This window comes from Onychomys torridus, chromosome 7, assembly GCF_903995425.1.
Source record: "Onychomys torridus chromosome 7, mOncTor1.1, whole genome shotgun sequence".
Classification (NCBI taxonomy): domain Eukaryota; kingdom Metazoa; phylum Chordata; class Mammalia; order Rodentia; family Cricetidae; genus Onychomys; species Onychomys torridus.
The window spans coordinates 89495085-89517360 of NC_050449.1; the positions used below are offsets into that span (position 1 = coordinate 89495085).

The window sequence follows — 22276 nt, forward strand, 5'->3', positions numbered from 1 at the left end:
GTGGCTGCTGCAGGATTTCAGCCTAAGCTGGCCAGCTTCTTGTAACTGCATGATGCTGCTTAGAGAACTTAGTCCCTAGGACGTCTACTTGGGTACAGAGTCCCAGGCTTCCACAGCAGGTCTACCTTCCATGCTGCGCTCGGCCACACTCGGAATGTTGCAGTACAGAAGAGCTTCATAAACAGGGTCTACTGTGGGGGGCTCTGTCACTGGATCAGGCATGATCCTCTTCCGACTCTTGCTGCTTCCTCCATTCTTGGTCGTGGACACTGGGATCAGGTGGACTGCAAGGAAAGAAGACCAGATAAAGCGGATGCTATGTCAGCTGCCGTGGCCCAAGGAGGGCTGAATGCCACTGCGAGCATCCTCTCCTTCAGTTGGGGCTGACCTTAGTGGAACAAGAAGCCAGCGTCCCGCTCCAGAAGTGCACCTGGGACTTCCTGAATAACAGACCTCCCTCAGTGTAGGCGAGAAGAACTTACGCCCCTTTCTCAAGTTCCCGGAACTAAAAGTGCTTGAAGACACAGCCCCTCTTCTCAATAAGCTTTCAGCCCCTGTAACTGTATCAAGGGGGAAAATCATTGTCCACTGGCGCCTGTTAAGGTGTGTGTGTGTGTGTGTGTGTGTGTGTGTGTGTGTGTGTGTGACACCTCGATTAATATCATCCGATCACACTCTGTGGTCCCTAGAGCCCTATCTCAGCAATCTGCTCACTAGTCCTCATGAGATTACTTCACAGAGGAGAGCCTGAGCCTACGGCACACATGTGCAGTGAATAAACTCGTTCTCATTTGTCTGCCTGGGCTGGCTCTCCCCACCAAGCGCAGGTCATGTAATATGCAATGGTTTGTCTTCCTGGCATTCATCTTTCAATCAGTGAGCCCTAAGCCCCATGGGAGATTGACTGGCTGAGCTGACAGCACTCCTGTCCCTTGGCAGGGTGGACATATGGCCAGAAGCAGTGAAGGTGATGACAGGGGAACCATAATCCTTTTCCTTGTGGGCTAGAGAGGCTCTCCCCGTTCTTTGAATGGCAGGTTGAGGCTACCCAGCCATCTGTCTGTCTTTCCACGGACAGCTTGTCTCAGTAGTTCCCAGCCCTTCCGTGATGGGGCAATGTTTCTGCAGTTCCACAGTTTCACAGCAGCAGCCATATTTTCAGCATCTATTAGTGGAGGGCATGCTTGTAAGAAAGTGAGCCTGCAAGTCTAGTTGACTTCTAAGAGGCTTACCAACCACCACAAAAATAATAAAAGCATACTTACATATATATATATATATATATATATATATATATATATATATATATATATATGTATGTATATATATATATACATATATATATATACACACATACCCAAACAATAGCTGAAACCATACATCAGCTTAAATTCTCTAATTTCTTCTGCATAAACGTCTAAAATTTTCCCTTGCCAAACATATGTTACTAACAAAGATAAAGACAATGAATACACTTATAGAAAAACATTTGCAACATACATAACAGACAAGTGCCTGATGTCCCAAGTACAGAAGGGCACTACAGCCAAAGGTTCAGTGAAGGATACAAACAGGCTAAGTGCAAAAACCAACAGCCAGCAAAACATGAATACAAAAGAAAACCACTGATGAGATACATTTCCCCAGGCTGGAAAATCACACTTCAATAGTAACACCAATATCAGCAAGGGGGTGACCCTTCCACACACTGGAGATGAGGGTGGAAAATGGAACCTTCCAGAAAGAGTGACTTTGACCCCATGCTATTCCTTGGAATCTGTTCTGAAAGCATCTGTCCCCATACTCAAAGATGGCCAAAGAGATTCACCTCAGTGCCGCTAGCAACAAAACCAGAGAACAATCTAAAAATTCATCATTGGACGAAGAGAATATTATATGCAGAGAGTAACTATTCTATCTGAATTAAAAGAACGCAAAGGAATCAAAGATAAATCAAAGGAAGTTGATGAACCAAGTTACCAGGCAATAATACAATCTCCTTTATGGGGGGGGGGAGAGAAAGAGAGAGAGAGAGAAAGAGAGAGAGAGAGAGAGAGAGAGAGAGAGAGAGAGAGAGAGAGAGAGAGGCTAGAGTTTCCTCTCCAGGTCCCACCAAGCCACAGCAGTCCCGTAGCCCACTTATAAAATAATTACACATAGACTTATATTACTTAGAAACTGTATGGCTGTGGCAGGCTTCTTGTTATCTATTTCTTCTATCTTAAATTAACCCATTTCTATTAATCTATACTTTGCCATGTGGCTCGTGGCTTACCGGTACCTTACATCTTCCTTGTCATGGCAGCAGCTGGCAGTGTCTCTCTGCCTCAGCCTTCCACTTCCCCAAATTCTCTTTTCTGCTTGTCCTGCCTATACTTCCTGCCTGGCTACTGGCCAATCAGTGTTTTATTTATTAACCAATCAGAGCAACACATGTAACATATAGAACATCCCATAACAAGAAAGAGAGAGAGAGAAAGAAACAGAGAGAGAGAAAAAAAGAGAAAGATAGATAGATAGATAGATAGAAAAGAAAAGAAACAAACAAATAGCCTATAAATGAACTAGCATCAAGAATGGATTATTTTGGCTCACAGTTTAAAGAGAATCAGTCTATCATGGAAGACATGATGAGGAGAGAGGTCAGGAGGAAAGAGTTCACATTCCAAATTAAGTGTCAGGAAGCAGAGAGCCATGCATGTCCTCACCTAGCTTTCTCCTTTTTATTTGGTTCAGGACCTCAGCCCACAGAAAGGTACTACCCACATTTAGGGTGGCTCTTCCCACCCCAATTAACATAATTTAGATATGTTCCCTCAGAAACATCCCCCAAAATTTGTTTCCATGGTGATTCTAAATTCCAAAGGGACAACCAAGATTAACCCTTACAACTCTACCCCTAGTCAACCTGACACCCAAACACATCCTCTTTACTAAGTCTAAACCTCTCATGCCTTATCCCTATAGACCCACTGCCATCTCAGAATGCAAATTACATTCAGTCCAACTTCCAAAGTCCCCGTAATCTTCAATAGTTCCAACACTGTTTGAGCATTTGTTAGTTCAAAGTCAAGTAGCACGTGGATCTCAAGGCAATATCTCAGCTGTGTGCACCTATAAAAGAAAAAGTTACATATTACAGTATACAACAGCACAGCAAAGTTCCACTGCCAGCTCAGGAGCCTGGCTCCACTGGACTACAGTTGCATTAGCCTCTGTGCATTGGTCCCGAGGAAACATTTTCCTAGGCAGGATCTTGAGAAGCAGGGAACCCCTTCAGCATCTTCTCAGTGTAAGTTCTCTCCTTTCAAATGAATCTGCCTTTGCACAAGATGGAGCCTTGCCCTCAGGACACCTCCCCTGCTGTCCCAGTCACAGTAAGAGGTCACTCTTCATAGATGATAATCCCCTTAACAAGTATAGTAGCTTCTCACCACCTGTGTCATCTACAACTTTCAACTCCCTCCCTCCCCTGCCAGACGGCATGCACTTCAATTTCTCTCCCCTCCACTTGCTGCTTCCTTACCAGAGACCTGGACAAAAGCAATATGCAGTAACCTTGACATAACCTACCCCATCTTGAAATTTCTTCTGTCAAACAAGTTACTTTTAAATTCAGTTCTACCAGAGTTCTCAGGACACGGCAGAATGCAGCCAGATTCTTTGCCAGAATATAATATGAATGAACCCTGTGGTGATTAGAATTAAAATGGCCCCATAAACTCATAAGGACTGGCACTGTCGGGAAGTGTGGCCTTGTTGGAGGAAGTGTCACTGGGGGCAGATGGGTGGGCTTTGAGGTCTCAGAAGCTCAAGTCTGGCCAGTGGTTCACTGTCATTTCCTGCTGCCTGGGGATCTAGATGTAGAACTCCCAGCTCCTTTTCCAGAACCATGTCCGCCTGCATGCCACCATGCTTCCTTGCCGTGATGATAATAGATGAAACGTCTGAAGCTGTAAGCCAGCGCCAATTAAATGTTTTCCTCTATAAGAGTTGCTGTGGTCACGGAGTCTCTTTGCAGCAACAGAAACTGTAACTAAGACACACCACCCCCAAAGACAGCCCCTAAGCCGGTTTCTCACAGAATCTTTGTTCCCCTCTGAAACCTCATGAGCCAAGCCACCACTCGGCATCCGGTCTGTAGCGCTCACCAGAACAGCACATTAAGAACCCTTATGGTATTCAAGGACTTTTCCAACCCAAACTCTTCCACAAAGCAGCTCCAAAGGCCACAGGGTCAGGTTTATCCCAGCAATGACCCCACATCTCAGCACCAATCTTCAGTATTAGTTACGTATTTCATGGCTATAGCGTAACATCTGAAAGAAACAACTTATGTAAGGAATAATCTATTTTGGCTTACAGTCAAAGGAGATACATCCCATCATGGCAGAGAAGGTGTGGTGGCCAGAGCAGGGGGCCAGCTGGCCACACTGCATCCACAGTCCGGAAACAGAGGACAATACATACTTGTACCTGTCATCCTCTCTGGCTTTTATTCTGCCAGGATCCCAGACCATGGAATTAGGTACCACCTACATTTAGAGTGGGCCTTTACAACTCAATTAACCTAGTCTAGATAGTAGCCCCTCGCAGACATGTCCTGAGATTTGATCCCATGGTGACCTTAAATTCTATCAAGTTGACAAGATTAACCATCACACGGAGTATTCAGGCATTTGTTCCTATGTGAGAGCCCAGCAATATCTCAGGAGATGTGTCGCAATGTGCTTTCATCTGGGGAATGGAGGGAATGAATGTGGACAAGCATTTTATTTGTTTTCCTATAAATATCTAAATTAGTTTAACATAGATTTATAGAAGTCACAAATTACATGATTTCTATACGCATAAAAACAAACATTACTAGATCTTAACATACATGGACATGTTTACAAGCTTTATTAAAACAACAATAAAAAACTTTTAGAGTTGGCCATTCCCTAGTTCAGAATTTGTCTGTAGCTGGAGCCTTTGTCTTCCCTCTGCTGGTAGATGTTAGAGAGGCCAATGCACACTCGGGTGCCCGGAGCTAATTTACTGTGGGGAGACTGGTAGCAAAGCAGATGTCCCACAGTGGCATCTAAACGGTTGGCCCTTCTGGCTGGGTTGCCCCTTCAGTTCTTTGCTTTCTATGGAATCTATTGAATTTGGTTCACTTGCTCTGAGCCTAGGCCAACGCATGGGACAGTTAAGTAGACATTTGAGTGGTGTGAGGACAGAGAGTGTGGAATAATCCTGGATTATCCCCAAGCACAAACTGTGAGGCCTGGGGAGGTCAACTGGGAACCCCAGTGGTTGGGTCCAAGTGACTCATCCATGACTCGAAGAAGCAGCCGTTTGAAAACCACAAATGAAAAATTAGGTCACAATCTAGAAAGATCTTTGCTGCTTCCTCTGGCACTGGGCTCCTTCATCTTGTCCATTATTCAGTTTGCCGAGGTGAGCCTGTGCTGTTTGTGACTTGGAGTCATCCAGACAAGATTTCCATCCACAAGGGGTTCTCTGCAGAGTCCTCCAGACACCAGGCACTCACAGAAGCTCACAGGTACAGGGTGTACATGTGATGTCTCCTTGACTCCATCTTCACCCCATCGACATTGTGCTGCTCAGAGCCCACCCCCTAGCATGTCTCAGTCATGGTCCTGCTTGCTTGTAACTCTGCCCACCCAGTTCCTGTTGCCTGAATCTGCCAGGAACTGCCTCCTCCAGGAAGCCTACTCTGAGTTTATAAGTAGTTTCCACATCCCTTTCCCATAAGTCTATCTAGCTTCTGCATTAGGCTTATACAAGAGTACATGTAAGCAGGGGTGCCCCAGTTTGCTATCCCACCACCCCAAATGCCCCTTTCATGTTGATGTACCCTAATGGTGGGCAGAAAACAGCCCTTCCAAAAAATGCTTGCTGAGCTGAAGGTCTGCTCTAAGCCACACACAGTGCTCTGCTTTGATCCTGTTTCACTGACTTCTCTGGAGAATCTTAAGGTTACCCAAGCAGCCTGGGGGTTGGGGAGTGGGGAATGGCTGGAGACAGGTTTTTCTGGTTCTGAGAGGCTGATGTGTAGTGGGCTGTTGTGGTCAGCAACCTGGCTCAAGGCTCAAGACTTGCTTCAGCTCTCTGAGAGACCTGGTCCAACTGACCCATAAGGGGTGACACACAGAGAATTCTTTTTGAGGGGGGCTGGCTGGGAAGGAGGCCTGGAGGAGCAGGTCCTTGAGGCTGGAGGATGCTGCCCCTTGCGTTGTGCCACAAGCGCTCTTGGGGGCTAGCTCTTCTGGACTGGACACAGTGAGTAGCGGGACAGGCTCAGAGGCTGGGAACACACAAACTATCTGGAGCCTGGGATCTGAGACAGCACCTATCCCATCAACCCTTGCCCATGTCTCCTGTAATTCAGCTGCCTCACCATGCCCTCTCCAGGACCATTAGAAAGATGGCAGTCCCAAAACCAGGTGGTGGTGGCACACGCCTTTAATCCCAGCACTCAGGAGGCAGAAGCAGGTGGATCTCCATGAGTTCAAGATCAGCCTGATCTATAGAGAGGGTTCCAGGACAGCCAGGGTGGTTACACAAAGAAACCCTGTCTGGAAAAACCAAACCAAACCAAACCAAACCAAACCAAACCAACCAAACGCACTGCTGACGCGAAGCAGCTGAGTGGCTTAGACGAAAAGTCGAACAGGACAGTGGGGGTGGCACTGGAGTGAGAGTGGGCAGACAGATGGAAGGATCGTGAGTCCCACTGCGTGGGTGGAAAAATCCTAGAGTCTCAGCGTGTGCCCTGGGGCTGCGGTGCCACTATGAGTAACCTGCGTGACAGGGTAAGTGCTGCCTGACTGCCCACGGGCATGCACTTCCTCTGTAGTGTGATCAGTAAGCAGAAAGGAAGCTTTATTAGCCCCCTCGGCTCCTCCATCATCTATTCATCCCGTCCACACCCCTACACTGCTTGAATAAAGATGCTGACGGGGTCTCAAAGAAACGACAGAGAACATTCTCCCTCAGGCTTCTGCTTAGGTCCCTGTGGTGGTTTGAATGAGCCTGGCCCTGCAGGCTCATAGACTTGAATGCTTGGTCATTAGGGGGTGATGCTGCTTGAGTTATTAGGAGGTGTGGCCTTGCTGGAGGAATTGCTTCACTGGGGGTGGTCTTGGGGGTTTCAAATGCTCAAGCCAGGCCCAGTGTCTCTGTCTTCCTGCTGCCTGCCGATCCGGATTCCAGATACAGACCTCTCAGCTGCCTCTCCAGCACCACGTCTGTCTGCATCATGATGATAATGGACTAACCCTCTGAGAACTGCTAAGCCCAGCGACAATTAAACGTTTCCTTTTCTAAGAGTTGCCATGGTCATGGTGTCTCTTCACAGCAATAGAAACCCTGACAGAGACAGTCCTTCTCTCAGAAGCAAACAGCAAACTTCCTAGAAGCAGGATGACAAAATGCTCCCTGTAAGCCCTCCCCCATTCCCTGGCTCCACCCTGGCTCCAGGCTTTACCAGCGGGTAGTGCTGTGACCCTAATCCTTGGCAGAGTACCATCAGCCCGGAAGTGTCCCATTGGTGGTGGGGGAGAGGGAGCCAAAGAGCTTCCTGAAGGCCACACGCCCGGCTCTAACTCCTCAGGCGATGCCTCTGCCTCTGCACACCGGTCATTATTAAATAAGAAAAGGGAATGAAAAGCACTTAAACCTTAAGGGGGGCAGGGACTTCTCAGTCATGACACCTCCTGTGCTCCCTGGTCCCTGGTTTGGGAGGACACAGTGGAGACTGTGCTATGGAGGAAACACTGCCATGTGCCAGGAACGGTCATTACCATCTTCAGACAAACACTAGCCAACAAGAACCTGGCCCAACCGCCAGAGCTTTGAACTTCTTTGAAGCAAAACCTGCATCTGATGATTACATTTTGACTTTTGTTGATTCTATTCCTGGACCCACAGGATGGAAAAAATGGCCCAGAGTCAGGGCCATTATAACTTCCCAGACAGTCCATTAGCTATCAGCTTCTGGCTGGCCCTCAGTAATGAACGGGTCAGCGGGTATGTTACAGCCAAGTGTCTGGGGCCTGCTCTCGACTGGGAATCTCTCTGACATGCACAGACACAAGCCAGAGTCTTTCCTCCAGAGCACCAAGTCAGTGTCTCTAGTGTCAGCTCATCTCCTCATACCAAGGCCTTGACCCAGAGAGGAAGACAGAAATCCCTAGCTGTTACGGTTTGCATCGGAAATGTCCCCACAAGCTCCCATTTTGAGTACTTGTTGCCTGGCTGATGGCAGTGTTCTGGGAGGCTGTGGAACCTTTGAGAGGTGGGGCCTGGCTGGAGGAAACAGAGAACTAGGGCAGTCCTTTGAGAGTGGTCTGCCTCGGTTCCCATCTAGCCCTCTGCCTCCTGGCTCCTGGTCTGCCACCTCGTGAACACATTCCCACACCCACGCCGTCTCAGTCTCAAACTGCCATGCTTTCCCCTTTAAGGCGAACAAAAATCTCTCAGAAACCGAGAGCCAAAATGAAACTTGCCCCATAGGGGTTTCTATCGGGTATTTCGAGCAGTGACACAGAACTAACACCCTGGCCCATCTACCTTTGCAGCCTTAGCCCCCGGTGCAAGCTCCTCACAGGTGCCTCACACCAACTCTAATGGGGCACCGCACAGGCAGAAGTTACTGCGCCAACGGTGACAATTCGTTTCCTCCTGTGGAGAAGCCCCACACCCGGTGACAGCCATGTGCGGCTGGCTTTTTGTCAACTCTACACAAGTGACAGTCATCTGAGAGGAGACCTCGGAAGATGCCTCCATCAGAGGCAAGCCTGTGGGGACATTTTCTTGATTAGCCATATGAGAGGGCCCTGCCCACTGTGGACAGTGCCACCCCTGGGCTGATGGGCTGATGGGCCTCTGGTGTATAAGAAAGCAGGCTGAGCAAGTCACGGGGAGCAAGCCGCAGGCAGCATTCCTCCGTGATTTCTTCCTTGAGTTCCTGCCCTGACTTCCCTTCACGTTAGACTACAACTGTAAGCTGAAATAAACCCTTTCCTATCCAAGTTGCTTTTGGTCATGGTGTTTTATCACAGCAACAGACACCCTAGCTAAGATAAGCAGCGCGCGCGCACACACACACACACACACACACACACACACACACACACACACTCCATACCAACACTATGGGCCAGTTGGGTATCCTTGCGATTCCTTCCTGCCCTGTTCTCGCCATGCTAACTAACACAGGAAGGAACCTGACTCTAAGCAGGTCTAACAAGGTCCTTTCCAGGAAAGACAGGCTGCCCCAAAGGAAGACACTATTGCAGTGGGAGCGGGTGGCTTTCACGGCCCAGTCTCCCACCATGCCCTTAGCATGTGAGAGCAGGCTGCTCTTCCTCCACTGTACAGACACCTGGCAGCTCCATGCTGGGAACCACAGGTATCCATCCCCATCCCAGTGACTATAAACACCATCAGGACACAGTGTTACTTCAACTTCATCTCTGGGCTCAGCTGCTCCACAAGCCTCTAGTGACACTACCAGCGAAGAATCAGTTGAGGCCAAGGTCTGGCTTGCCAGCTGCATTTTACCTTACCAACTCAGGCCCGCCTTGCCCTGTCTGAGACCTCAGCCTGGGCTGGTCACCTCCAGTCAGATAGGACTCCACTTAAGTCTGTCCAAGGTTCTTACTGCTGAGAAGCAGCCTGGGCTGGGCAGTGCAAGGGTTCGGAACGCAAGGAGTCGGATCTGGTCCTGGCCCTTGGCAGACATCGCTATGTCTCTAACCTCCATTTGTAAAAGGAAGCTGACAATACCGACATCAGGATGGTGGTGAACGACTTCAAGTCACCTGTGTGAAGAGTATGGTAAAGGATCAAGACATGTCACTTCCACACCTGTCCTCCAAATGTTTATTCCTGTTCCCTATAAGTTCTTTAAAAAATTCTTTTTTATGTATGCATAAGTATATGTGCCTGCATGAGTTAATGTGCACATGTGCACACAGGTGCCCACGAAGGCCAGAAGATGTCAGGTCCCCTGGAACTGGAGCTCCAGGTGGCTGTGAGCCGCTTGATAGGGTGAACTTGGGTCCTTTGCGATAACAGTGGGTGCTCTTAACTACTGAGTCTTCTCTCCAGACACCTCCTACCCCCTGCCTTATAATTTTCTACCAGGTGTGCCTTCAGTGTGGGATCAGGAGGAGTCACTGGGTCCACACCCCAGAAGCACACTGGGCCAGTATCCCTCCCCTCCCCCACCTCAACAGCAGCAGCTTTTCTAACTCTTGCAAGTGTTCAGTTCACCTGAGTCAGCACCTTTCCTGAGGGGCAGCACCCCTTTCCTGAGGGGCAGCACCCTGTCTGCCTCCACACTGCTCCAGTTTGTCCCTGTCATCAAAAGGACTCTGGAGTTCTCTCTCTTTCAACCATCTGCCAGGGAGTAATGATTTGTTCTAACAGCCAATTCCCACAATTCCCTCAGTACTCCTCAGTCTACAAAATTATCTGCAATGCCCACCCTGTCTCCACGCTGTACTGGATAAAAAAGAAAAAAAAAAATAAAAAAGGTCTGCTGTAATTGCCCATGAAAACCAGAACCACAAGAAAGAGCTGCAGTTCTGTTATCTATCTGCCTTTGGTCACTTGTGTTAATGCTGGGCTGGGCCTTGTTTTACAGGAGGGGTGGGGAAGGCCAAACCCCAGCTGAAGACACTTGATTGTATGCAGACAAGCCAGACCCAACAGTTCAACTTCAAGTTCCTTTGTGAACTTATTGAGCCCGCATATGCTGCCTTTCATGTTTCCCCCATTTTAATGTTGCCTCATCAGGAGCCAACATTATGGAGAAGTAAGTGATGTAGCAAGTCAGTAAGTGTCCGCTGAGCTGGCTGAGGATGGGGACAAGCTAGTCCTATCAGGCTGGAGGCCATTTACAAGCTAGCCGTCTCGACTGCTTTCCCCAGCATTCGCTACAGGGACCTAAGTTTATCAGCTGCTAGAGTGTGAGGGGTCCCTCAGTGGACCTAGCTTGGGTCCCACTTGAAGCCTCAGAGAGAGGTCCAGAAACTACGTTCCTCAGAGGGGCACAGGCTGGCTGCCACCCAACAGGCCCATTGTGGTGTGACAACAAGGACCCAGATCCCAATGGAAATAGTAATTACAGAGACGGCCAGAGAAGGCATGGGAGAGAACTACAAAAGGGACCTGGCTCCCTCACTCCTTGTGTCCTGGCTCCCCTTCACCCCCAAGTCTGAGAGCCAGAGGATAACCTGTTCTCTCCTTCCTCCATGTGGGATCTGGGAATCAAACTCAGGCACCTTTATCTACTGAGCCACCCCGCCAGCCTGGACTCCTTGCTCTCCAAAGGCTTCCGTCTCTAACCCTTCCTTGACCATGGAAACACGCAAAGGTCTTCCAAACACCCCAGTTCACGCACACCGCTAGAGTTCTTGCCTTTCTTCATAAAGTGAACACAAGAGAAAGAGCAGAGACAGTCCAGTCCCCAACCCGGATACAGGCTCCACACTGTTCTGTAGCCAACAGGTTTACTCTCAACTCCCTTTATCCTACACCTACCTGTACTGTGATGAATAAGACTGTATGTGTCATACACACAGGCCGTCAGAGACCGCCATGGAATTGATGCTGCACACGCCAATGGCTGTCTATAAGGAGCACATGAGGCTGAGGAAGCAGAATCTAAACAACCAAGATGGCGTCACTGCTCCGTCCTCTGCTCCTCTGTGCAGAGGCCACTGGAATCCACAGGGCTCTTCAAATGTCGTTCTTCTCCTTCCCAGTCAACCTGGGGTCCAAAGCATGCAGGGCAAGGACAGATCATGGGGTCTGGGGACAGCAGGAAGACTGCTGGCTCCGCTGACAGAAAGGTACCAACAGAACCACGCCACACACACACACACACACACACACACACACACACCACACACACACACACACCACACACACACATACACACACACACATACACACACACACAACACATACACACATACACACACATACACACACACACCACACACACACAACACATACACACACACACATACACACACACACACAACACATACACACACACACATACACACACACACACCACACACCACACACACACACACACACACACACACACACACACACCCCACACACATACACCCCACACACATACACACACACACATACACACACACACACACACACACACACACACACTCCACCCTCTTCATGGACTCCTAGTCTGCCCACCTGAGACCTTCCGAAGGTCACCTCCCTCCCTCCCTGGCTTCTGAACTGCTCCGGTCTAAGCAGCCCCACCCAGCTGGAGCGGCCTCATCTCCTTCCACCCTCTCCTGCTGTCGCACCAGGATCTCACCTTTGGCCCACCCTCCTTTCTTTTCCCAGGGAAAAATACAGCTGTCGCAGAGACCGGACAGGATGGAGCCAGAGGTCTCAGGTGCCAGGGAGAATGACTTTTCAAACAAGAGCTGAAAGTTTATTGATGTGAATCTGGTAAATAATTTTTAAAACCTGAAAACATTGGCTGGGCCAAACCAAACAAGGTCACAGCCTCTGCGTGGCTGATTTCTTCCCAGCCCAGACTGCATGGTGGTCAACACAAACCACAGCCAGTGGCTGCAGACTCGCTCTTCCCTAGGCCTTCCGCCGAGATCCACTTCTGGCAGGGAACTGCATCCATGCAGCCCTCATATGCCTCCAGCCATCCTGTGCCCCACACTGACCCCTGGCCCCACCTCCCTTCTCTGAGCTCTGCATACTTCTTTTCTTGTCCGGAGCTCTCTTCCGCTCTCCACGTCTGTCTCCACGTCTGTCTGGATGTTTCGTTTCCCTGAGCTTCTATCTTCCTCCCAAGTGGATTACTGCAGGGGACCTCTGAATGAATATGTGGATGGGCAAGGCATCCAGAGACCGCCTGAGCCAGACTCCTGCGTTATTAAGGTAGCCTCGCTCCATCCCATCATACCTCCCGAGTCGTTATAAAGCCCCATGCACACGGTGACACCCCAGGCTTTGCTCCTTCCTTTCAGGGCTAACGCCTGCATCTGAGCCACCCCCAGTCTTTGCGTAAGTGAAACAGCCTCTGAGTTGCATCACCCAGTGTCACCCTCCCACAAGTTCACACTAGACATGAGCCACACCCGGGGGCTGCTGATTCCTAACTCAGATTTCTGGGCTCTGCTCCCACCACGAGTCAGATTCTGTAGGGAGGACCACAGACATTTTTGTTTGCTTGTTTAGGAGTGTGCATTTGAAACAAGAGCCCAAAGCAGTGCCAACGCCAGCACTCAGTCAGATGTTTACATTCTGGAACAAACAGAAGCGGGCTGTGCGCTCTCCAATATGCTAACTGCACAGCCTGCGGCTCCCCCTTGCTCTGCCTCTGCACAGCCTCCATCTGCCAGGGACACCCTTCTCCAGTGTCCTCCCCCAGACAACCTCTACTCTCCCTCAAGCATGACCTCAGATGTCCTACTCTCCCTCAAGCATGACCTCAGATGCCCTGATTTCCCAGACTGGACAGCGTTCTCGTCCTCTAACCTGCCACACCACTCTGCCATACATACATGATCTTAATTCACTTAACACACGTCAGGGTTACCATGTGCCAGGCACTGCACTGCAGGCTACAGAGTCCTTTACCAACTCTATCCGTCACCATCTCACTTGACAGAGAGGAAACTGAGGCACGGAGAAGGCAAACAGCTTCTCTAAGCTTGGAAAGCTGGTCAATGGCAGGACAGGGCTTTGGGCCGAAGTCAGGCTCCAGAATCCGCTCTCTATCCATCCCCCCAAGCCCCACCCCTTGCCTGCCCAGCACTATACTGCATTCCAAGTCGCTGCTCCTGATGTACCCCTACTGGTCAGAGAGGGGCCTGTAGCTGCAGAGGGACTGAACTCCCAGCCCAGTGACAACTCAGGAATATCAGCTGAAGGACAAAGTGCACATACTCCCAGCCCAGGATCAATACGTAAAGATAAAATTTTACAGTTTAGAGTTTAAAGATACAAAATGTCCAGCCTAACACTCTACTCCTTAGAGTGACCTTTCAGAGTGTGCTGACTCCTGGGAGGAAAATATACCACCCACGCCACCTTGACACAACATTGACTCCTCAGAAGCTTTATGCCTAATGCAAACGTGTCTCAGTGTCCATCCGGGTCATACAGAACAGGCCAAAGCTGCTTGCAGAAAGGATGCTTCAGACACTGAAGACAATACTAGCTTTCACTACTGAAAATGAACTCTGCTGTGGTTAACTGAGGTTCTGCACAAGATGCCCCTGATGAGTGCCATATGCACCATAGAGATTAACTGTCAGCCAATGTACTCTGATGAAAAGCAAATCAATGGATGGCAAATCTCAACTTTCCTTCCACCAAATAGCTGAAGTAACATAAGCTCTGACCAACTTCTGGGATGCCAGGATACCATGAGAGTGCACTCTGGTGGGACTCTGGTTTGCCCATGTTAGTGCACTTCTGTGGCCAAGGGTTTTCCCAAAAGCTCTCAGCTCTCAACCAATCTTGCAAAACCATAATAATTGGCTCCATTTTACAGAAGAAACAGCAGCTGCCATGAGCCAGGGGCTTTCCCAAAAGTCTATGTTCTCATACCAACTCTGCAAAGGAGCAAGTAGGTAACTAAGAGGCTTGCGCCAGCCGAGGGGTTTCCACACATGTCTATTCTCATGCCCACCTTTCAAAATGATGATGATTAACTCTCTTAGGAAGGAAGGCCCAGAGTACAGCTGCTCAATGAGGAAGCTAACATTCAAATCAAGGCCGCAATTGCAGAGTCTGAGTGTGCCTGTCACACCGCCATTTGGGGAATACCGAGGAGAACACAGAGAAGTGAACACAAAATACACATTGAAGAAATGCTGCAAACAGGAAAAACGAGTGATTAGAAATGGGCAGAAAACGTGGAAAGGAATGATTCAGATGTCTTCGGATCCTAACAGCCTTTTCATGTCTTAACAAAGGATCCTTGAACTTAAGAAGTTATTTTCCCACTGTATACATTTCAACATTAAGGAACTGAAAATATAAAAACAAACAAGTAACTTTATTAAGGACCTTCAGCACAGGCAAGCCATTAGTATTATTGAAGATGGACGTGTTGAGAAGCTACACACAGGCACAGTACCTTGTGCTGTTTGGGCCCTTCCCTAACCCCTCCACAACGCTGAGCACACCAAGCTCTTAACAGATGTGTGTGGCTTGACTACACTCACATTCTCTGTCCCCCCAGAGACATGCTTGTTTAAACAATCCTTGTTAAACAATCCCATTTCTACATCCTAACCTGCGTCAAAATGTTTCCATATCCACAATATCAACAAGAAAATCCACCAACAAGATGCAAAAAGATACATAATAGTTTCAGAAAATGAAACCATACTTTTTAATTAAAGCACGCAAAAAGTTATAGTTGATAACCTCAACTATATTGTTTCAAATAATAATACTACCAACATGGTATTCAAAAATTTTGTCAAAGAGAGCAATGAAGAAAAAACACATGCATGTTTTAGGGTAAGAACGAAAGCCTGAGTCAGTCTTGTTTTATGAATCAATAAAGTTTCTTATACTATAATAATAAGCAAGCAATAAAGCAATCAAATAAATAAAGCAATCAAGTGTCACTTCTACAGAAACAGGCAGGTTCCAAGTTGCAGTTTACCCAGAAGGAGAAGAGCAGCACGGACGTCCATTTCTTAAGCTTTCTGAACTGCAAGGTACTCCAGAATAAAGAGCTCAAGTCCAGCTGGGCCAATTTATGCTGCAAAATTTCCCTTAAAAAAAGTGTGGCTGAAAAGTGGCCCTCCTAACAGACGAACATTCAGAAGCGTTGTACAAGCAAGACACACAGGGCCATTCAGTGCCACACAGGCCAGCTCATGCGAGATGCCTGGGGAACACAAGCGAGCCACATTTACCTCTCACCACCCGCCCAGGCTGGTTGCAGGTCCCACCTCCTCCACCGGACGGTGGAAAATTTCCAATGAAAAACTACAAACAACGAAACCACTGAAAGCCAAACCCCACTTTGTGGAAAGGATTTCTATTTTCTGCAGGTCACTGGCCATCTGGAGTATTTTTGCATGTCTATGGTCACCTTCTCTTGACCACTTCCAATACTGGAAGGATGAAGCAAGTATTCTGAAGCCTCCTCTCTGTTAGAATGGCCTGTCGCGTGCACAGAGGTGAGCCTGGACCACTCTGGTGGTAAATCGGGCAAGCCTGCTCACGGCTTCCTTTCTTCAAACCACCCACTCGTAATGCCAAGTCCCCCACATTCCTCTGCACTCACCACCTCCCACTCACCCAGCCACCTGTTCCTCTTTCTGCCACTCAGAGTGAGACAGAAATGCCACCTCCCCACCGAGCTCCTGGGGGTGACAAACACTTGTCTCCCACGCAGCAGGGTGAGGTGGTAAACAGAAGCCAGAGGACAGCAAACACAACAGCTCTCAGCCCTGTGCCAGCACCGCCTCAGTTTCCAGTGCACAGACTCCGAAGGAAAGGGAGCTGCTTTCAGAGTAGACAGAGTCATTCATTCAATAGACAGTCAAGAGATACCCACTCTGTGCTGGGTAGGTGGGGCCCTGAGATATACAGGGAAATGGCACAGTGAGGCTTCATGCCTAGCGAAAGGGAGGAAATCCTGATGTACGTCACAGAAGCATCAAACCCTGGGAGCAATGGAGGGTATCTAGAGGGGAGGAGGCAAGGGCTCACAGGATGGAAGGGGGAAGAGCTGGCCCACGCTGGGTGGCAGGGGTGAGCACAGGGAAGGGCCGATTCTTTGGAGAAGGCCAAGCAGGGGGAACACAGGGGAAGTGGGCCAGCACTGAAGGGCAACAATCAATGAGAAACTGGGGCAGGATTGGAGCCCGAGGATAGCCCTCTCGTGGAAAGTGTGGGGAGCACAGATTTGGGGTACACTGTGAGCATAAGGATCCGGTAGGAGATGATGAGTGGGGAGGCCCACAAACAAGCTTCACCAGAGTCCTTACTTTGCTACCTGGGATTTCCCATGAGCAGCCTCTGCCACCTGGGGGCCAGGTTTCAGAGCAGCAACCTAATTCCCCCACCCTGTCCTGAGCTACTCCAGCCCCATCAGTGACTGAACAGAAAATGGCCACTGGGTCTTTAAGGAATCAAGGGTCAAATGCCTCTGCTCAGCATAAGAAATCAAGATGGCCCCTCTGTACCTTGGGGATGGATGTCAATGAGAATAAGCAAGCAGTTTAGGAAATGTATGTGCAAGTTCCAAGACTGTATCATGAGTCTGGGTGTGAGTGTGGAGGCACAGGCCTAGGAGGCCGAGGAAGGCGGAGCGTTAGTTTGAGACTAGTTTGGGCTACAGAGTGAGACCTGGACTCAAAGAAAGAAGAGATGAGATGTCAGTTTAGGACAATCATTCTCCACGAGCACCAGCAGTGAAAAAGCCCCGAAGCTGTCTACCCTCCTGCGGTCCTCACCGCCCCTCACCGCCCCTCACCGCCCCTCACCGCCCCTCTGTACTCACAGAACTGCAGGCTGAGGCTCAGGAAAGCCAGCAGCCCAGCCAGGGCCAGCAGCACCAGGAAGCGATTGCGGTAAAGCATTATTATCCGTTCTACTTTCTCTTCATGGTTTCACCTCCAATCCGGAACACATCCTGTGGAGAAAACAAAGGCAAGGAACAAAATGTTGCAGAGGAAAGAGAGGTCTGCCACCTGGAAGTAATCCAGTTAGCCCATCCCCCTGATAGGGGGGCAGGGATCCCAGACGGAGGACACTTGCTCTACAAGTCTTTGCCCCCAGAGAAGCCCAAGTGAGGACACTCTGCCAGGTGAAAGGAGTTCACTAGGACTCGCCTTACCTGCCATCAATAGGTAAGGAGACCGTTTAGAAACATGACATTCCAGAGAGAAGTGCAAAGAACGTTCATTGAGCGCGCACAGCGCGGTAGACGACAAACCCGGCACATGGACCAGCTCACCCCATTCTGACCTCAAGCCTTTAAATCTTCAACTTTTTGATGAACCGTCTGTCTGCCAAGATGACCTTGACCTTGCATCATAATTTCGACATCAGCCATTGCAATGTGTCCCACAATACTGCTTTCAGGGATGCTGGGTGTGCTTCTATACAAACAGCCCCATCAGCTTGTCAGAGGAACGGCCCATTCCAGACCACTGAGCCTCTCAGCTACAGCCTTTGGTCTTCCTGCAGCTCCCTTCCCCATTCTAATTTCTTGAAACTAGAAGTGTGCAACAGAACTTTTACTTTTTAAGTATTGAGTAAGATCCTTAATTTTCCATCCATGGAAAAACAGGATACTGTAATTTATCCTATCAGCCTTACATATGAGTTCTGTTTATTATTTGGGTGTGGTGGTGGTGGTGGTGGTGGTGGTGGTGGTGGTGGTGGTGGTGTGTGCGTGTGTGTGTGTGTGTGTGTGTGTGTGTGTATACATATGCCATAGTGCGCCTGTGCAGGTTAAAACACAACATTGTGAGGTCAGTTCTTCCCTTCCATTTTCACACGGGTCCTGAGACTTGAACTTGGGCCCCCAGGCTTGCCTTTACCTGCTGAGCCATCTCACCAGCATACTGGGTTGATTTTCTGGTTCTCACTGGGCTTTTAAGTAGAACTTGGAAACCATATTTTTCTTAGAAAACATTCTTAAAATTACAATAATAAGACAAGTGGTGGTGTCGTCGGCGCACGCCTTTAATCCCAGCACTTGGGAGGCAGAGGCTGGTGGATCTCTCCGAGTTCGAGGCCAGCTTAGTCTATATACAGAGTGAGTTCCAGGACAGCCAGGGCAACACAGAGAAACCATCTTGAAAAACAACAAACAAACAAAAGATTATAACAATAACATTATAACAGCTATTACAAATCCGGGTCTTTATCCATTTCAAATTTGATTGAATTTGAACATCTAGAGTCTAGATAGACAAAATCAGACAGTTCACCTGCTAGTGTGAAGATGGTGTGACTGAATGTACCAGGGGCCACCAAACTGCTCACTAGGGTGAGGTGGGTCCATGGCATGTGGACTGGGTCAATACGCTACTTCTGAGAAAGTTTATCTGCTGGGAGTGAGGCAAGAGCCTGCACCCCTTGCTCCCCATCCTCTCACCTCCTTTAGGAAGGGACATGTCAGGATTTTGTGGGGGGCAGGGACAGGACTTTTTCTAAATAAAAGACAAAAACACACGCCACCTGTACCTCTCCTCTGTGGGAACCACCTTGGTGGCCCCTTGCTAGGCAGCAACCAACCTTCACTCCAGTCTTCCAGGTGCCAGAGACTCCTTAACTGCTCACACCATCCACTTACAGAGGTTTCTAATCACCAAGCACAGTGCAAGCTGGTGCCACATGTGCCACAGACAGGAAACTGAAGCTTGCCTGTCACCTTGTTCACAGGCTGCTAGGTTGGTGCATGCATTTCTGATGCACAGACAGGAGACTGAAGGTTGCCAGTGAGAAGTTACTCAGTGGTGCCAGGGCATGGAGGGAGGTCTCTGTGGCTCTAGAGTTGTTACTTGTGGACTGCAGCGTCTCCTTCAACATCTACACAGATTCTAGTCAAACACAGGCCAAGCTCACTCACGGTAGGCCAGAACAGCTGCCTTCCTTCTGTGGCCATGGGTCTCAGAGCCCCTCAGTACCTAATCTTTCCTGATTGGGTTTATTCTATCAGTGATCTAATACGATGATTCTGAGGGGTTTTGTTTTGTTTTTTTAAAAAGGGGTATCACCATGTAGCCCAGGCTGACCTCAAACTTACAATCCGCTTGCTTCATTCTTCTGGATAATAGGAGGACTCCACCCAAGCCTTGGTGATCCTTTCAATTTGGGGATGGGAGGCAAATAAAAACTGTGGAATGGGAAGAAAGGTTTAGAGAAAATTTTGGTATCTTTGCACTATCAAGTGAACTGGGGCTATTCTTCATGGTTTCCTCTGCCATCTTCTTTTATGGCTGATACCATCTTTGAACATTCTCTTCCTCTACATGACCATCTTCTAGAGCGTCTGCGGAGGCAGTGCTGGGGGGTCTTCCCAAGCTCTAACGACAGAAGGGCCCAGTGGGCCTGGCTGTCCAATGATTCTGTCTTTTTTTTTTAAATTTTTATTTTTTAATTTTATTATGTATTTAGTATTCTGCTTGCATGTGTCCTCGCAGACCAGAAGAGCACTAGAACTCATTCATTATGGGTGGTTGTAAGACACCATGTGGTGCTGGGAATTGAACTCAGGACCTCTGGAAGAGCAGTCAGTGATCTTAACCACTGAGCCATCGCTCCAGCCCCCCAATGATTCTGTCTTATGTGATGTCAGCAGCAGCCTGGTGCAGAAAAAGGGCTCCGTGCTGGGGGGTCAGACACATAACAAGCTTGTTGAATGATGCCAAGTATTTACTCTTTCCAAGGTAGGTTCTCACCTGGAAACGGGGACTCAGGGTATTGTGTAGACCACATTCAAGGCTAAATACAATCCCTGGCATGCAAGAGACATTCCAGGGAATATGGTTGTTGTAGCTACTCTGCCTACTCACTTTGCCATTGATTCCTTCTTCTAAGGAAACCCAGCTTAGGATGGAGTTTCTTCGCCCATTTTTTGGCTCCTGTTGGATAGGTGAGTACCCAACATTCTTGTGTTCTTACCCTCACCGCTCCCTCTGTAGCTCTGCTTCAAATCTGGTCTTGGATCTCTCACTCCAGGCCCGTGCTGGCCCAGGGAAATTGTCTTTGATTCTTGGGTCCAGATGGCACTCTTGCTCCAGTACCTCCAAGCCTAGACCTAGCCTGGTTGCCCTGTGCTTGCACATAGGAGGCAATGAATGGCGTTCTTTGGCTGCTAGGGTCCATCTGGCCCTTCATTAACTTTCTGCCTCCAGCTTCTTGGTGGATTTCCCAGAAGAGGCTGCTAGATCTGCTGCATGGGTCCCGCCGTTTTCCTTGACACAGACTTTTCCTAAGGAATTCACCACAGTGTGGCTCAGAGCTGTCTGCTGGTGGGCATCAGGCAGTGACAACCATTACTTGCTGAGCTAACTCCAGGTTTGCATGATGCGATTCTTACAGTAAGGGCTCCCAATTCACGCCTTTTCTGTAGCCATGGACTATGTCTAAGCTCTCAAAGAGACTTGCTTTGGCTAATGGGAAAACAGCAGATGGGTTGCACGCAGGGACTCCAAATGCACCGGGGCTGAACTGCAGAGGACTTTCAGGCTTGTCTACCAGAGGATGAGAAACCACGTGGAACCAATGAAAACAGCCCCCACTGAGGCTTTCTCCAAACAAACAGCCTGCCAATCATTATACATGAATGAGGGTACCCTAGACCACCCAGCTCAGCCAGGCCAGGAGACTTCCATCAGCGGAATCAGTCCAGACCAGAGGAAACCCAGAGCCAACCCACAAACTCACAAATGTAATGACTGGTGTTTTAAGCCGGTGAGTTTTGAAAACTTGATACACAGCAAAAGTTAACTGGCAGGAAAGAGAAAAAAGGTCTTGCATCTTTACCAGAAAACACAAGATCTGCATCCCACAATGCCATCCTCCGTCTTGTCCGCAGTCCTCAACTTGCTGAGTACTTCTGGAGAAAGGGACTGTATTTAGGCTCAGATGTAAGACATGAGGGTATGTGGGGTTAACCAGATGGCTGAGCTCATGCAGCTTCTAATCCCTGGACTGCTGTCATTTCTGCCTACCCTGACTTTTCAGTGGGAACATTCCCCATCTCTCTTCCATTCCCTCTGGGTTTCTGTGCCCTGTCTGACTCCCCAGTGAGGTTAAATTTCCACCTATGCTGGGTCACATCCTCCAGCTCTGCACACAGCCCAGCCCAAGGGTGACTAAACTGTGATGTAGACACATGACATCTTCTGGGGTCCACTTCATTTTCTGGAGTCCACTTCAGCAGAGGACATGGGGATGGAGACCATGCTTTGTTCTTGGTTTTAAAAATGCCTCGATAGTGTTGACAGGATCCAAAATCTGCAGGGATTTGAGGACAATGGTTTACAGCTGAAGCTAAGATGCCCAAGGGTCGGTGTGTGCTCGCTGATAGGAAATGGCGACAGCACAGTTCTGCCACTGTAGGTATTCCCTGCCCCGCAGGGACACTCCCTCCGTGGAAGGGGACCTAATTGAGTGGCAAGGATGAGGCTCCAGAGGCCCATAGATCTATGCACCATTCCCAGCTCTGCTCAAGACAAGAGACTGACTCTGTGTTTCTGAGTTGTGA

General features: G+C 48.9%; 1 protein-coding gene across 5 annotated transcripts in view; it reads right to left on the reverse strand.

Annotated features, from left to right (window-relative positions):
* The window catches only part of Pxylp1 (2-phosphoxylose phosphatase 1), a 68104-nt gene that overhangs the window by 15548 nt on the left and 30280 nt on the right, over nt 1-22276 (reverse strand). For all 5 annotated transcript variants that reach the window (XM_036192665.1, XM_036192664.1, XM_036192668.1 and 2 more), the window contains 2 exons: nt 17555-17686; nt 126-284 (listed from right to left, as the gene is read on the reverse strand). In XM_036192665.1, coding sequence (XP_036048558.1) covers nt 126-284; nt 17555-17633 — 238 coding nt within the window. In that variant the 5' untranslated portion in view covers nt 17634-17686. The remainder of the gene's footprint in view (nt 1-125; nt 285-17554; nt 17687-22276) is intronic.